At 48.6% G+C, this 16,928-nt stretch overlaps 1 protein-coding gene across 1 annotated transcript; it reads right to left on the bottom strand.

The window, feature by feature from the left end:
• Positions 1-3,694: 3,694 nt before the first annotated feature.
• On the bottom strand, positions 3,695-4,558 carry Kcne1 (potassium voltage-gated channel subfamily E regulatory subunit 1). Its single transcript, XM_035444307.1, has one exon. The coding sequence runs from the start codon at positions 4,522-4,524 to the stop codon at positions 4,135-4,137; it is 390 nt and encodes a 129-aa protein (XP_035300198.1). The 5' UTR covers positions 4,525-4,558; the 3' UTR covers positions 3,695-4,134.
• Positions 4,559-16,928: the final 12,370 nt, after the last annotated feature.

Raw genomic sequence — 16,928 nt, 5'->3', positions numbered from 1 at the left:
CATTTTCTCAGTTCAAGATCCCCTGCCCTCATTGTATCAAGTTGACAAAACTACCAACCAGTGCCGGTGTTTAATGGGGAACACGAATGGAACCGAGATAGGTTATTAGCTGGCAGTTTATTGGGAAATATATACTCACACGAGGAATCAGTAACCAGGTTTGGCACTCTGAGAAGAGATGCTTCCCAAAGCTGGCTGAACCCCCAGAGAGAGGGGGGGGGAGGGAGAGAGGGGGGGAGGGAGGGAGAGAGAGAGTGTGTGTGTGTGAGAGAGAGAGGAAGGGAGGGAGTGTGTGTGTGAGAGAGAGAGAGAGGGGGAGAGGGGGGAGGGAGGGAGGGAGAGAGAGAAGAGAGAATGCCTGGCACTCTCTCAACCTTTTCTACCTGTGACACGCAGTACATGTAATCAGGGTCTCTCCCTACAGGCGTTGGTGGCACACGCCTTTAATCCCAGCACTCGGGAGGCAGAGGTAGGCGGATCTCTGTGAGTTCGAGACCAGCCTGGTCTCCAGAGTGAGTTTTAGGACAGCCTCCAAAGCCATAGAGAAACCCTGGCTTGAAAAAAGAAAAAAAAAAAAAATACCAACCAGCATAGGAGGGAACGGTGCTCCATGGGTGACTGATATCTCTCTGGGGCTTTGCTCCCTCACTTTTGACCAGAGGGATTCATAATTCTCCACCCTGACACACTGTGCCTTAATGGCTGACTTAACTTTCCTCAGGCAGTCTCACACGTATTCCACGGCTGCTGGGGCTGCCTATGCAGCCCCTCAAATATCTGTTCCTCTTCCAAAGTATCACAAATACAGCAGCCCTGGGGCATGGAGAGATGGCTTACTGTTAAGAGCATGGATTCCTCAACAGGGTACCTGGGTTCAGTTCCCAGCATGCATATGGTAGCTCAGAGCCATCCATAACTCCAGGGGATCCAACACCCTCTCCGGACCTCCACAGGCACCAAGTACCCTTACATATATGCAGAAAAACAGTCAGACACAAAACTAAAGCAGATAAATCTGGTTTTTAAAAAAAAATCACACAAGATCATGTTTTAAAAGCTTTAATTTAGGGCTAGAGAGATGGCTCAGTCGTTAAAGGCTAGGCTCACAACCAAAAATATAAAAGCTTTAATTTAAAAAATGCTAACACGGCAAAAGGCTCTGTCCTAACAAAAACAGTGTGTGCAAAATATTGACTGAGAATCTATGAAGAGCTGAGAGTGGTCCCTGCACAACACTGTGACAGCCGTGTGTGTGTGTGTGTGTGTGTGTGTGTGTGTGTGTGTGTGTGTGTGTGTGTGCAATCAGATGTTATAGCATGAGAGCCCTCTGTGTGTGTGCAATCGGATGTTACAGTATGACAGCCCTCTGTGTGTGTGTGTGTGTGTGTGTGTGTGTGTGTGTGTGTGTGCAATCAGATGTTACAGCATGACAGTCCTCTGTGTGTGTGTGTGTGTGCAATCAGTGTTACAGTATGACAGCCCTGTGTGTGTGTGTGTGTGTGTGTGTGTGTGCAATCAGATGTTACAGCATGACAGCCCTCTGTGTTTGTGTGTGCAATCATATGTTACACTATGACAGCCCTCTGTGTGTTTGCAATTAGATGTTACAGCATGACAGGCAGGTAGCATTTCAAGGCTCAGTTCAGTTCTTACTTGCCTCTTCCTGTCTGCCTTTTAAATGAAGGGGCCAGAATTGGGGAGAGATAAGGAGTCTGCAGTTGGGTAGTAAGTGTGAGGCCCAGTCCTCCAAGGGCGATAGCTCCAAGGCCTGAGGATCTCCCTGCCTTAAAAGGCACAGGAATTCCTGTGGAGAAAAGAGCTGGTGACAGGATGTCTGTATGCCAGGAATATCAAGGTCACTGTGTCACGAGCTAGTCACAAGCACTCTGGGTCCCTCTCCAAGCCTTCCCTCCAGTCTGGGCAACAGGGATCCATTCAGAGCAGAGTTTGGCTCACACAGTGGCCATGGATGCAGTGGCCACAGCTGTTCTAGGTGCTCACGAACTCTGAAGACAGCAGGGAAAATGTCTGTGAGCATCTTGGAGTGGGGAGGAGTCCAGCATTTATTGGAATTCAAAGGGCCCTGGGACACAAATAATTATTCAAGGACAGTAGCAATTCAGGGGTAATCCATGTCAGGGTTCTGATGCGGAAATGTCCACCACCCCACCCCTAACATGGGAGTCACTGATTTGTGGGAAATGAGAGCTGTGATCATCAAATCAGACTGAGCCAAATGTATCTACTGGAGGGCAGTCAGTGCTGCCTGGGGGGGGGGTGCTTTTCATTAGATTGTGTGTTTAAATCTTTCTTATTGTTTTGTATGTGTATGATTTTGTGTGTGTGTGTGTGTGTGTGTGTGTGTGTCTGTGTGTGTGTGTGTCTGTGTGTGTGTGTGTGTGTGTGTGTGTGTGTGTGTGTGTGTGTGTGTGTGTGTGTGTACTGTGCGTCATGTAGAGGTCAGAGGACAACTTTCTGCGGTCTGTCTTTTTTGTCCACCAGGGATTCTGGGGATCAAACTCAGATCACCTCCATCTTGCCAGTTTTCCAAAACTCGGGTCTCATTGAAATATTTCATGCTCTCCAGGATTGCCAGGCAGGTGAGCTTTCAGGGTGTGTGGTACAAAAGGTCCTTGCCTCTCAGGTGGCAGCCGGGGAAGGCTGGCACTCGGAGCGCTGGTTCCCCATGCTCTCAGGGCAGATGGCCTGAGATATCTGTCTGTCTGCTATGAACAGCCACGCTGGTGCCACCCCTCTCCACTCCACTCCCATAGTTCCTTCTGGTTGGATGTGGGAGGGGCACCAGATACTGCATCAGCTGGCTAGACTGCTTTATCTAAGTCTACCAAGCAACAGGCAGGCATTGTCCTATGTTCTCAAGGCCGGAGTCTGAAAGGAAAGCTTGCGAGGGCCTCCTGCCCTTGAAAACTGACAAAGGGAGTTGTTCCTTGTTTCTGTCCCCAGGGGCCATCCATCTTCAGCTCTCCTTGGCCTTCATCTTCATCCCTCCAATCTCTGTCTACAGGATCTCATAAGTCCTCATGTGTGTCAGGGTCCCTCTTCTTATAAGGGCATGAGTAGGGCCCCCTTCAATCGCTCATTGAAACCTGATGGTTGGGAAAGACCCTATTTCCAGACAAGGCAACAGTCGCTAGCACTGGGGGCTGGAACCTCAACGGGTTATTTTTAGGAACATAATTCATTCAGCAAGTCAAACCTGTCACCTCAAAGGCTTGCTACATCTGTCCCATGTGTGCCAGCGCCCACACATATACCTCCCCTGGGCCCTTTGGGATGGTGGGGTGACCACTTTCTCTCCAGTGATAACTGCACACCTTGGTATCTACATGGTATCTACTCTGAAGGGGTCATTTTCCTACTCTGTCCCAGCCCTATAAGAAGCAATTTCTATCCAGATTGAACTGCGAGGTGTGTGTGTGTGTGTGTGTGTGTGTGTGTGTGTGTGTGTAAGGAATGCAGGAAAGCTGTGTCAGAAGGGGAGAGTGGGAGACATAAGAGCAGAAGGAGGAGAGTCACAGTTGTGAACAAAGGGACAAGCACCAAGGTGCCACTGTGTTTGGCTACTGGTTCTTTGACTTAACAGTAAGTAGCGGCTGCAGGAACAGTGGGACGCAGACTCTTTCTTATGACCGTGACAGATGGGCAGTGCAGGAAGGTGACAGGTCACCGGATGGTGGATTGCTGTTTCTGTCAGAGCTGCCTCAAGTGTATCAGTGTCCTTAGGGGGACAAGGAAGAAAGAGGGCACACCCTTCCCTCTTCAAAAGCTATTACCAACTGGACTCCTCATGTCCGTATCTTCTAACCAGAACTTAGTCACGGGACCCTGCCAATGTCCAGAGATTTCGGAAAAACTGGGCTTGCATTCTCAGAGGGCAAATTGTTGAGGACTCTGCTCGATTTCAAAAGACAAGGGTAGGTGCTGCAGAATTAACTGATCATCTACTATAGAAGAAATGTGATTCTAGAAAACTTGTATTATTAATTCATCCCTCAATGCTTCAGTAGCAAAAACTCCAGTGGCACCCCTACAATAAAGACTATGACAGGTCTGTGACCAGAAGGACCAGATTGCCATATGCAGGGCTTGTCTATTCTTAATGAGCTATGGGGTTCATGACAAAGGCTTCAGTTCAGGAAGGTGTGTGGCAGGCTGTTCTACGGCCACCTGGTTTTCAATGACATAGCAAGCCCTGCAGCTCTCCAGAACACGAGCCTGGAAGAATGCCTTGTCTTTCTTCTGCCAGGCATCTGACTCAATGTACACGTTGAATGGGTCGTGGGAGTGCTCCAGTTTCTTAGATCGGATGTAACTCAGCATGATGCCCAGGGTAAAGAAGCCAAAGAAGCCCAGCACCATGAGGATGTACAGTGCTTCCAGCTTGCTGTCATCTCGGAGCTGAGACCTGCGAGCCAGGCCGGATGCATCGCCTCCCTGTTGAGCTGTCTCCCGCCACAGTGTGGCCAGAAAGGGCATCACAGTCGTGGAGTTTGACAGGATCATCCTGGGTTTCAAGCTTTCCCCAGATGTAGAGCAAAATTCCTGAAATGAAAATGTAACTTGAAATCAAATAGTATGAACTGGCCACCTCTCACCCATGCTCACAGTGTTTTAGAGTCTTAGGTTACAGGGGAGTGGACAAGCGTGCTCCTGTGGTGTACACCATCAGAAGTCTCATTGGCCACTCTTGGTCAATCAACTGACAACTTGATTCACTGTAGTTCTTCTACCCACCGCCCTCTCTGGTAGATGGCCATTGGAATGAGTTTCATCCATATATGTTACTGCATATTGCTATGTTGTGTGTTGTAACTGGTATGGGGTCATGTCTCTCATCGGGTCTCTTTCCTCTTTCCCTTATCACTATCTTTATGGTCGTTCATATGCTGTGTGCCCTTCCTTATAGTCAACCATGTCCATGTCAAACACTCATTTCTCTGCCCACTCCCCACAGAGATGGACACAACGGCGGCCACTCCATAAACAAAGCAGATAGCCTGGCAAAATAGCTCATTGGGTGAAAGTGCTGGTGAAAGCCAGGCCTGACGACCTGAGTCCCATCCCTGGGACCCACAGGGAAGAAGGAGAGAACTGACTCCTGCAAACTGTCTTCTCTCCTCCCACACACAGGCACACACACAGGCACACACACACACACACACACACACACACACACACACACACACACACACAAATACAAAGCAAATAAGTCAATAAATGTGCCTTTTTAAAACTTAGAAAATAAAAATGCTCCTGGGACGCAGAGGCAGGAGGATCCCCATGAGTCTACATCCGGGGCCTACATCCGGGAATAGTGGGGTCCTGTCTCTTAAATAATGAATAAATAATAAACAAAAGAAAATTAATTATACATTGCCACACTAGTTCCTGGTGGTTGTGGTGATGAGTGGGAATCGCCCCCATATATTCCTGTATTTGAGCGCTTGGCCCTGGGCTTGTAGTGCCCTTGTGGGAAGTTGTAGAACTTTCAGGAGGGCTTGAGGACTTACAGTCCCGCCCACTTGCAGCTCACTCTATGCTTTCGTGGTTGCAGATGAAGGTGTGACCTCTCAGCTCCCTGTCCTGGCTGTCTGCTGCCACGTCTCCCCCGCCACATGGGCTCTGCAACTGTAAGTCAAAAGAAACTCTTCCATAAGTCATTTTTGGTCATAGTGTTTGTTACAGCAACAGAAAAGTAACTACAGTGGTTTATGTAACGACTCGTACTGAGGCACTGTCAGTCACCTTTGGAAGGAACACGCAATGAGTGGTTGCTATAGGCCACACGTTGCAAACTTGGGTCTCAGGGTAACCGTGTTGAGTAACAAGACCACTGGAAAATAATTGTGTCATAAGGATACTGAATCTACTTATAGATGGATATGTTATTGAGGGAGTGGCTTTATTATCCTTGAGTTTATTCATAGATATAATGGGTTATCCATGGTGAACTTGCTCTGTCTAGCTATGTGATACCTTCTGCCGTGTTGTGACGTAGGACAAGGTGCTTACCAGATAGGAAACACATGAGGGCACCACACTGTTGAACATCTTCAGAACCATGACCCAAACCAAGCAATATTCCTCATAAACTGCATAGGCACGGTGCTCAGATCTTTGAGAGAATAGAGTAGGAGAGTCTGTTTCACCGTGGATGTCTCCCTAGGGGCAGCTGCATTCACGGAGTGGAAAGGCCTACCAGACAACATGGCGGCCCTCGTACTGCCTGCCAAGTTTACCAGCACTCCAGTCTGAGGATCTGGTGTTCCAGACTTTGGGCTCCCACCTCCAGCTCTGGATTCTGGCTCCGAAACTTCATGGACACAGGGTTCTAGGAATGTTCCTCAACCCCTCTTTGTTGTGCATGTTCCTCTCCGTAAAACGGAACAACTCAGCACTGTTTTCAAGCTGTTGGATCAGTGCTCAGGCATGGAATGTGGCAGGGCTGGATTGACAGTTAGTGGTCCTGAGTATGAATGCAGATGGTTGATCTTGACTGTCACCTTGACCGGATTCAGAGACTCCTAGGATACTGGTGAAGCACACCTCTGGGCACATCTGTGAGGACCTTTCCAGAGATGATTTGACCTAATTGATGGTTAAATCCATAATAGATTCAGAGTTTGAATAGACTAACAGGAGGCAGTGGACCTGCAGAGCTGAGGCTAAGGTGACAAATGTGGGTTGTTGTCTTCGAAAGGTCTGCATTCTCCTTGGCCCTTTCCTGATACTGCTCGCTGCTTCCTGGCTGCAGCAGGGTGAGCAGATCTATTTTACTGTATGCTGCTCTGCCTCACCACAGCCCAGAACCAGCAGAGCCAAGCAACAGAGGATCGAACCCTTTGAGTGTCAGCCCAAACAAGTCCTTCCAGACTGCTTTCTTAGTGCTTGTCATGGTCATAGAACATGACTGACATGAGGAGGTCGTTGGGTTTTCTGCCTCACTTAGAAGCTGCACTCAAAGAATATGTGGCTAAAGGTTTTAGGTTTCATTTTATCATGGTTGACCCCTGTGGCTCTCTCCTACACTTTGTGGAGAAAGAGCTGTCGTGAATGAGAAACAAAGCCCGTCTTTCTGATTGCCAGCCATTTGAGTATGTGCAGAGGCCGAATGGGGGGGGGGTTGAAAGGACACCAAACTACCAATTCCCCAACAAAGCAAAAAAACCTAGCCCCATTCTGACCACAGGAACAGGCGGGAGTCAGCTAGAAACAGATCAAAACTCAAAGCTCAGTGATTTCTGCCTAAAGAAGTTGAAACCATTTAGGAATTCTCAGGCCCCTCCTGCAGAGAAAAGCAGGCATCGAGCCAATGGTATAATTGTATTTCCAAAATCCCAGAGTGACCACACTGACAGACAACCCTGTTACCAATTACCATCAGGGAGCTCTTACAGACCTGTGCCTGTGTGGGTGATGGCAGGCAACACTGGGGACTTCAAATGTTAATTGATTTAGAATCAATAACTCTACACAGGAAACTAATTTCAGAGTCAATTCTGTATTTAATTTATACTTGTGGTTTTTTTCTGAAAAGACCTGTTTCTTAAAACCAGATGGAAATTACCACGGCTGGAAGAATCAGCCCTAAACATCTGTTTCAAATCCCCCCGGAACCACACTACCCTCCGTTCCTTCTGAGGTCAGAGTTTAGGGGTTTAGCGTGTCTGAGAAGCACCTGCTGACCTGCGGATTGCTGGGTCCCCCCACAGGGTTTCTGTCTCCTAAGACTCAGGTGGGACTGGGAATTTGCCTGCTAGGTGCCATGGGAGTTTTGGGAGCTCTCTCTGCCGCTGTGGGTACCAGGTCACTATCTTTGAGAAGCCCTGTGGAGAGTTCAGAAAATAATGACCTCTGGATCCCACCTGGGAGATGTTAATGGTGCAGCTCTGGGTCCCTGCCTGACAATGGACTTTTAAAAAGCTTCCTGTGGTGGCGTGAATGTGTCCCCAGGTCAAGCACTGGAAAGAATTCTCAGCGACACAGTGCTGAGAAATGGGGCTTTAAATGGCGGTGGGGATGAGTTCCGGGCTGTTAGCCCCAACTCCCTTACTTCCTTTCCCCTTCCACTGTGGGATGGCACAGATAGAAAGAAGGCTCTGGTCAGGTGTCAGCCTTGGCCTTTCAGCTTCCAGGATGGGAAGAAGGGATTTGTCTCCCGAGAATCTCATGTAGTCCACACTGTAGTCCCTTGAAGGGTCATGCCTCCACCTCCCCAGTGCTGGGGTCCTATTATGTCACCACTCCTAGGTTATGCCTGCCGAGGAGTAAACCCAGGGCATCATACATACAAATAAAGCACTCTAGCTAACGAGCTCACGGCCAGCTGGAAATGAATTCCCTGTGTTACTGAGCCCAGGTGCTTTTTGTCACAAACAGAGCTCTGTATTCCCGACTGACACTGACAGTCAGGTCTGCGGCATCGGGGCTGTGCAGTGGGAACTTAGAAACGGACTGGTGTGCTCTACAGAACACCTGGCAGAATTAACTGTCTAAGATGCAAAGCATGGTTCCATGGTCGAGTGTTGCTATCTTCCTTGTTTTCCAGATCTTTCCTGGTCTTGTATGCTTTTCCACAAAGTATGCATGTACTAACTTACCCTGGCATCTTTCACTATGACTAGCTTTGTGCTAGGCCAGAAAAGCCCTTTACAGTACTTTACATGAGTGCATTGCTTTGCTTTTGCTAAATGCCCCTCCCTATACCCCACAAAGCCTGTAGGTAATTCACTATGGTAGGACTTCCATCACAGTGTCAGGGCACCCACAGCCGGGTAGCTCTGGTGTCAAGAATGTTGGACTCCAACAGGTGTTGAGAGTAACTGGTCTAACAATTTTGATTTACAGAAAACAGCCTCACAGTGCTGAGATGAGTTACCCAAGGTTCTCCCTCCTATCAAAACACTTGAAATGTAATCTTTTAGCTACCAGCTCCCATTTTATTGGTACAGAGATCAGAGTTCCCAGGGCCTTGTAGAGAGGAGATGGACACCTTAGACTCAAAGAACTGGGGAACCAGCAGCTTCTCAGGTCCAGTTGGGTCTCACGTGTGAGGACTGGCTCTGCCCTTAAACGTTTCCTAAGCTATTAGACATTGGCCCCATCTAAGTTCTCCACAGACAGCTCTGCCCTGAGAGGACCGTTGTTGGTCTGAGTCCCTGACACTGCACAGGCTGTCAAGGCAGCAACAGTAGGACCCAGGAATGCCCAGCTTCAGACATAGCCAGACGGGGCTCACTTGGGTGGAACATTCTCACACTGGCACTGGCTGGGACTTCTACTACTGTCTGCAGATGCTTGAGCTTGAAGCAGTTAGAATAGTACAAGTGTGCTTTTTTCCTTGAAAGCTCAGACCCAGAGCTGCAGGCCTGCTGGGAGTTGCTCAGGACTCAGGGCTCTGGGAAATGGAGCAGAACTGAACAGCTAGCTGTAAGTGGATCCTGTGTGTCCCCCAGTGTACCCCGTCTGCATTCCTGTCCCCACCCCACGTGCTCCTGCTAGGTTACCTATCAGCACTGATAACAGTCTGGAAGCTTCCGGAACAAAGGCTTTCCCAGCTCTGGCAACCTTCTGAGGATTTGAGGTTTGCTTTTCTAGCAGTTTAGGTTCCAGGAGAGGTGGGGGCCATGGCCAGAGCTGGGGTCTGGTTCCTGCCCCTCTCAGGTTTGGGTGAACCAGAGCCCTCCCCTGGCTGCTCCTTATCTCAATGGGGTGGGTACATTCTTGTTCTTACTGACAAGGCTGCTGAAGCTTTTCCTCGAAAGCAAACTCCTCAAGCAAGACGTAGGACTGAGTCACAGAAGCATTTGGCCTTATGTATTAAGAAGCAGACTGAGAGCAAAAGTGATTCTAGACAGTCCTGATTTGGGTGACTGTGACCTTGACTGGGCCTAGAATTTATATCAATTGTCCTTGGAAGAAGTGTCTTCTGCTTGTGATTTCATTTCAACCCCACATCCAAATTCTGAGAAACACATGGTACTCTACAGGCAGCAAGCTGGCGTGGCCTCGGTCTCCCATCCTTCCTTCCCTTGGGGACTGAGGCAGACAGGGCTTCTCAAGGAATTAGGACAAAGTGTGGAGGCCCAGAACTACTATCCTCAAGCAGGGAAGCTGCTATCCACCACCTCCTGGTGGCATGTGGGCTGCAGCCTCTGAATCTGGCATCTACTCCCCTGTCATCCCCAGAACTCCCCAGGCACACAAGACCCCTGCTCTAAAAGTTCAACTTTTGGTGGAAAAGATAAATATTCAGCAGTGAACACAATGATTAAGAAAACTATACTGTACTATGATAGCATTCAGTCAATACTACGGAAAAATAAACAAAGGAATGTAGGGTAAGGGTTGCGGAGAGTGAGACAAAAGTGGTCTGAGGAATGGAAATGCAGACACGGAAGATTCAACAAGGGAGGGGTGCGAGAAATTTGGATAAAGAACAAATGAAAGCTGAATCATTCAGAATGAAGGAGGTAGGAACTGTACCTTCAGCAAATTAAGTAAACCCAAGGAGCCTCAATTTCCCCATCTAAAAGCTTAGGTCGGATGCAGCTTCAGATGACCGAGCCATGGCCTCTGCCCCTGATGTCTTCAGGAGCATGCGTAGGACATCACTGTGGTCGTGTGCTACAAGTCCCCAAAGGCTAGACGGAATGACAACTGTAAAAACCCCACCCAGCTTTCCCTGTTTCAGCCCCTCATGGTGCCAGCCTCTCTCCCATAATTGGAGCAGTTTGCAAGGATGTCTGGGCATTTCCTTCCAGGAGCCTCTCAAGTCTATAGACTGTTATCTGCATCTGTCCCCTACTCCAGCATTTAGACTGTTTCAAGAAGGAATTACTATGTAAATGATAGCTCAGAGTTAGAGTCGATACCACTGTAGTCAGTGAGTAAGTGCATTGCATTCTGGGAGTGGTCTGCTAGATTATTACAGGGAAGCCCGGCAATGCAGAATGTTTTCCTGTTAAAATTTATATTAGTTTTAGATTTTTAGAAATCTTTTGCATGATGCAACTTTTATTACCTATATTGCTGTATATGGATCTGAAACTTACCTTATCTCTAAAAAGATTTAAGTCTACCAGTAATTATTTGATAATACACTTTTGTCCCTTACCCTACATTCCTTTGTTTATTTTTCTGTAGTATTGACTGAAAGCTATCAGCGTATGGTATAGTTTTCCTAGTATTATGCTGACTGTCAAATGCTTGTTTTTCCCACCAAAAGGCCAACTTTTAAAGCAGGGGTCTTGTGTGTGTGTGTGTGTGTGTGTGTGTGTGTGTGTGGTGTGTAGTGTGTGTGTGTGTGTGACTGTGTGTGTATGTGTGTGAGTGTGTGAGTATGTGTGTATGAGTGTGTGTGAAAGTGTGTGTGAGTGTGTGTGACTGTGTGTGTTATATGTGTGAGTATGTGTGAGTATGTGTGTGAGTATGTGTGTGAGTGTGTATGTGAGGTGTGTGTGACTGTATGTGACTGTGTGTGACTGTGTGTGTGGTGTGTTGTGTGTATGTGTGTGTGTGTGTGAGTGTGTGTATGTGAGTATGTGTATGACTGTGTGTGTGTATGTGTGTGTATGTGTGTGTGAGTGTGTGTATGTGAGTATGTGTATGACTGTGTGTGTGTATATGTGTGTATGTGTGTGTGAGTGTGTGAGACTGTTTGTATGTGACTGTGTGTGGTGTGTGTGTATGTGTGACTGTGTATGTGAGTGTGCATGTGTGTATTTGTGTATGTGTGTGTGTGTGTGTGTGTGTGTGTGTGTGTGTGTGCTGTTTTTTTGTTCTATCTGAAACAGCTGGAAGGAGGCTGCATCTGGTGGGAATGCAGTAATCGTTCATCAGAAGCAGGCATGCATGAATGCATGGATGCCTCCCAGGTCCTCCCAGCGCCCAGAAGGAGACCACGCAGGAGATGTAGATAACACGAGTGCCAAACCTCTCTGAGGACCTCGTGCTTTTCTATTTGGGATTCATTCCCAGTCCACTATCACATGCAAGCCCTGTGGGTGATGGCTGGGCTGTTTCCTTGGGAATTTAGGGTACCTTCCTTACCTGCTGGGAAAACCAAACAGGCAAGGGAGGCAGAAGTTTTTGGCCCCAGTCAAGACTGCCTGAAATTCCATCACCCCCAAGAATTCAAGCAGCGCCTGTGAAGTCAGCAAAGGGACCATCTCCCCGAACACAGAGGGAAGTTAGTCTTCCTCCGTGGAGGTGGGCAGGACTTCTTGTGCTGCAGTGAGCGATCAGAGCACAGACATCCGAACAACCGGGGTGGGGGCACCCTAGATGACCCAACGAGCGCTCTTGATCTCAATGGAGAGGGGTCAGGGATTAGGCTGTCACCTAGCTTTCTTCTAGAAGTTCCCCTTTCCCTCATCCCTGCAGTCACGATCAGCTACCAGTCATGTTCTCCAAGCCTTTCCCATGGAAACCCCCCTGATCAAAATAATTCAATAATCAAGTAAGTGATAAAAATAAAATCAATCTCCTTGTGATCTCCTGCGCCTTCAAGTACTGCTGGGCTGGGGTACTGGGCTCTCTGAGCCTGAGGAATGGGGTGGAGGTTAATTTTCTTTTTATGCTTTTAGGTATTTTCCAAATTTTCTCCAAATGCCTATGAGTTAATAATAAAAGCAAAATGTTTTCTTATGACTTTCCGGTAAGTGAAGACAGGCTGACAGGAGCTTGGATTAGGGGTGGAATTACACCCCCAGTATGAGGGGTATCTGTAGGTCAAGACTGAGACATGGTCCCAGCAGGGCATCTGTTGCAGAGGCAGGAGCCCCAGACTTACCGAAGCTCAGGGAGCCGGGTGTCCAGCAGAGTTCTTGGCGCTGGCTGAGTCTGGGCTCAAGTCCTGGGTGCCCTGTGCAGTGCGGCTTGGGGCGGGTGGAGCCTCACAGAGCCCAGGAGGCTGGGGGGATGGAGTGGGGGAGAGTCCAGTCCCGCTCCGCCCCGCCTACTCTCGCCAGCCCAGGTCCCCGAGGTCATCCAGCCCACCCTGTACCCTGCACCCAGCACCAAAGGTGGGGAGCACTTTGAATCAGGCAGGTGGGCTCAGGGCTGCCAGATAGTCTGTAGGAGAATCAAGAGGACAGACCCGGACAACACTGGACTAATACCCCGTTAAACAGTTCCAAACATAGTCACCTCAGAGATGGCTCAAAACCTCTCCAGATTCCTTTCCCTTAATATCCTGCTGGGCCTCTGTGGTCCAGCAACTACTCAGCAGGGCTGCACTCAGAATCTACTTACTGGATGCTTAGTCCTGGGTGGAGAGTGCAGAGGGGGCTTGGCTGTGGGCAGTCAGTTGCTGGAGGCACCCCAGGCCTGGCACCAGCTTCAAACCTCATCGGCAGGCTGGCCGGTATGAACTGCCCTTCTGTCCCAGAGCGAGCAAGCCCTGAAGTGCTCAGAGAACTTTCATAGTGTTGCACCCACCAGCTTGACAGGTGTGAGTCCGCAGGAGGCGGTGGGGGAGAGGGCGAAGGAAGCCGGAAGGGCCTGGCCAGGCTGCTGACCTACAGCAAGAAGACAGCCAGGCAAGCATCTGTGGTCCTCCTCATCTGGTCACTTTTAAGGACCACAGCCTCCATGTGTTCCTGGGAACAATTGGCCACAAGTGAGGCCCTCCCATGGGTCTACCTGCAGCACCCCAGGGCAATCCTCCTGTTGACAAGACAGCTAGGGAGCTGTCCGCGTGTGGGTGGCAGACTCCACACCCTCAGCCACTTTGTCAAGCTCTAGAATGCCTCTAGCTTTTGACATGTAATTTTATTCCGAGAAATCTATTCCAGGGAGAGGATCTGGGTTTAGAGAAATCTAAAGTCTAAAGTCTAATGTCTAGGATGTAAAGGCTCTTTACGGTTTTATGTGGGATAATGAAATGAAAATCTTGATGCCTAAACCCAGGAAAATAATTAAATTATGGCATATATGATACAAGAGAAATATCATCTGAAGTTACTAGCCAAACGTTTATAGTGAGTTGCAATGAAGCTTTTGCTTGTTGGTTTCTTGGTTGAGACAGAGTCTCACTGTGTAGTCCTGGCTGTCCTGGCACCCTGTGTAGATCAGGCTGGCCTCAAATTCACAGAGATCCACCTGCCAAGTGCTACGGTTAGAATCGTGCAATACCACAGCTGGCTCAACTGAGCAAAAGTATCTTTATGCTGTAGTGTTCAGTGAAAAACACAGGCCCTGGACTTCACACAGGAAAGCTATCTCATGCCAGCATCGTCACTGTTGCTGCCATCTGATACCATCGTTGTCTGCTGTGGGAATACCTACATCTTCGATAACCACAGATACTCTAGAGGGGGAAAACTCCATAAACTTGGTCTACAGATGCTGATTCTTTCTCCTCAGTGCTGTGCTGTGCTGTGTGCATACGGCATCTTTCTGCCCACCTTTCCAAAGCCAGGTGTCCAACAGGTGGGGAAAAGGGCGGAGCCTGGAAGTAGCATGTTTATCCTACCAAGAATTTATGTGCAGTCCTTTCATACCCAATCCAGACCCAACCAGCTGCCTGGATCACTATCTCTCTCATCAGGGCGTAGGAGGACGCCTCCCACCTGTCACTGGGCATTGTGAACGGGAGCCGAGCATTTCCAGAAAGGTTGTATGCCTCGCACATGCAGTGTCTTTGGCTCTCTTCCGGGTTCTCTCGGCTCCCACAGAATGAGTTGTTTTATTATTACAGCGCTGCACTTGACAGTCCCTATTTGTCATTGTGAGGCAGCTCTACCCTTGGAAAACGTGAGCCGGCTTACTTTTCATTCCCGCCTCTTCTTACCTTAGGTATGATGGGTATGACCCCAGCCCCTTCGGAGGACTTTGCACCATCCCTCCCCCCCTCCTCCTTTCTTCTTGGTCCCTTTACTATATGGCCCCTGTCCTCCTCGGTTCATCTTCCATGAGCCCCTGCTTCAGTGAGTGTGACATCCCCATACCAACCACTTCCCATCATCCTCTCTTAGGAATTCCTCAGATCGAGACATTGTGCTTTCTCCTGACCCTGCTCGTGCGCTGATGCATATGGTACTTGGCCGTTCCCTGCGGCTGCTGTTGGGTTGGGGTGCTTGCTTCCTGCATCAAGCTGGGCCACTCCCTGCCCTCTGGCTTCTCCATTGTTGTCCAAATTAGTTAACTTTGCATTACTTTTGAAGACTGATGTCTTTGGGGCTGCAGTCAGAACCTGCTGAACAACCCCAAGCCTGACCCTGAGTGGGGGAGTATGGATGAGGGGAAGCTAGCTATCCAGTGACGTTAAAGAAATGACAGAGACATCCGATCAGAACAGGAGGGCAGGGGCAGTTAATACTAAAGGTGTCCAGTTTATTGATGCATCATCTTCAGTAACCATCCAAAGGTGGGGACAATGGCAGAAGACACCTATTATCATGTATAAAGGGCTGACAGCAAGTATTTCCCTTAATCCGAAAGATACCCCTTTGCAGCACGACTCAAGCCTTCAGGCACCCCACACTAACACAGCTCACTGGCATTCTGGGTGGGTGTAGACTCACCCTAGCCCAAGTCTACTGTTACTTAGATAGGAGCCATTCTCCACTGAGGACAGGACATCCAGCAGCTATTAGCTGACATCTAAAAGACAATAGAAATTCTGGTCTCTCCAGAACTCGTGGAGGGGTGGAATAGATTTCCAAAATATATGCCCCCAACACATTACCTCAGCAATCACCTCAGAAGAGAAAAGGTTCACTTTGGCTCAGAGTTTTAAAGGTTTCTCTCCATGCTTTGGGCTTTGGTGACACAGGTAGAGCAAAGTCAGTACCTCACAGCTAGGAAAAAAAGACAGAGAAGAGGCTAGAATGCCCCTGTCCCTTGCAGAGGTGTTCCCTAAATGTCTTCAAGGCATCCCAAGAGGCTCCACCTTTTTTTTTTTTTTTTTTTTTTTGAACTTCAGGTCAATAGCACCAAGCTGAGGATCAAGCCTTTAGTGCACAAAGCCTCTGGGGAACATTTAAGGCCCAAACCACCAGGCTGGGAGATGCTCATGAGCAAATTGCTTGCCTTGTATGCATGGGAACCTGTGCTTGCCCCCCAGAATGCTCAGCAGGGATGGGATTTGTTACTCAGTACTAGGTCCTTCCTTTCTGGGGCCCACTGACTGCAAAACCCTGGGCAGCCTACTGTTCCTTCCTTTCTCACACCTGAGAACTCATTTCTGGTTGCTTTGATCTTGTTCATTGTTGGGCTCGAAGTACCTTTAGGATGGGCATCTTCTTAGAACGACAGTTACAAACTTTTCCCAGATAGCTCTTGGGAATGTGAAAGAAACAAAACAAAATAAAACAAAGGCAAACCTCTATGGCTGTCAGTCCTCACATGGCTTCCAGTTCACACATGCAAGCAACACCTTTAACCAAAGCTGCAGGGGGTCACAGATCCATGGTGGCAGCCACAGGAGACATCCCTGAGCTCAGACAGGGCTGGGTTTTTTTTGTTTTGTTTTGTTTTTGTTTTTGTTTTTCCTGTCACCTTAACCGTGCATCAATTCTGAGGAACTAAGATCAACAAATATGGTGCACATGGCCCAGCCAGCCACTGGACAGCGAGGGACAATATCTGTGAATTGGAGACACCCTCAAATGACCATGGAAAGAAGCTGCAGCCGACTTTAGACCCATGACTGCCCTTGCCCTTGACAAATCCCCATCATCTTTATAGCAGTGTGAAAAGAACACATACCCAATTAAGAAAGCTTTTCCAAAAGAAATAACAGAGTCCCCGCCCCCTCAGCCTCTCCCCACCGTCGCTGTTGTCTGGGGAGTAATGCTGGTCTGATGGGAGCATGGACAAGTTCATTACCGTGTGGACTGTTATTCACCAGCTCTGCTCACACAGGGCTTGACATCTGAACATAAACATCGCCTTTATATTTT

This window comes from Cricetulus griseus, chromosome 4 (genome assembly GCF_003668045.3).
Source record: "Cricetulus griseus strain 17A/GY chromosome 4, alternate assembly CriGri-PICRH-1.0, whole genome shotgun sequence".
In the NCBI taxonomy this organism is placed as follows: Eukaryota; Metazoa; Chordata; class Mammalia; order Rodentia; family Cricetidae; genus Cricetulus; species Cricetulus griseus.
Note: the sequence above shows the minus strand (reverse complement) of the source record. Positions and strands in the feature narration are given on the sequence as shown.

Bases quoted from the DNA above. Each gene is read 5' to 3' on its own strand.
- Kcne1 (XM_035444307.1), bottom strand. From the start codon at position 4,524: ATGATCCTGTCAAACTCCACGACTGTGATGCCCTTTCTGGCCACACTG.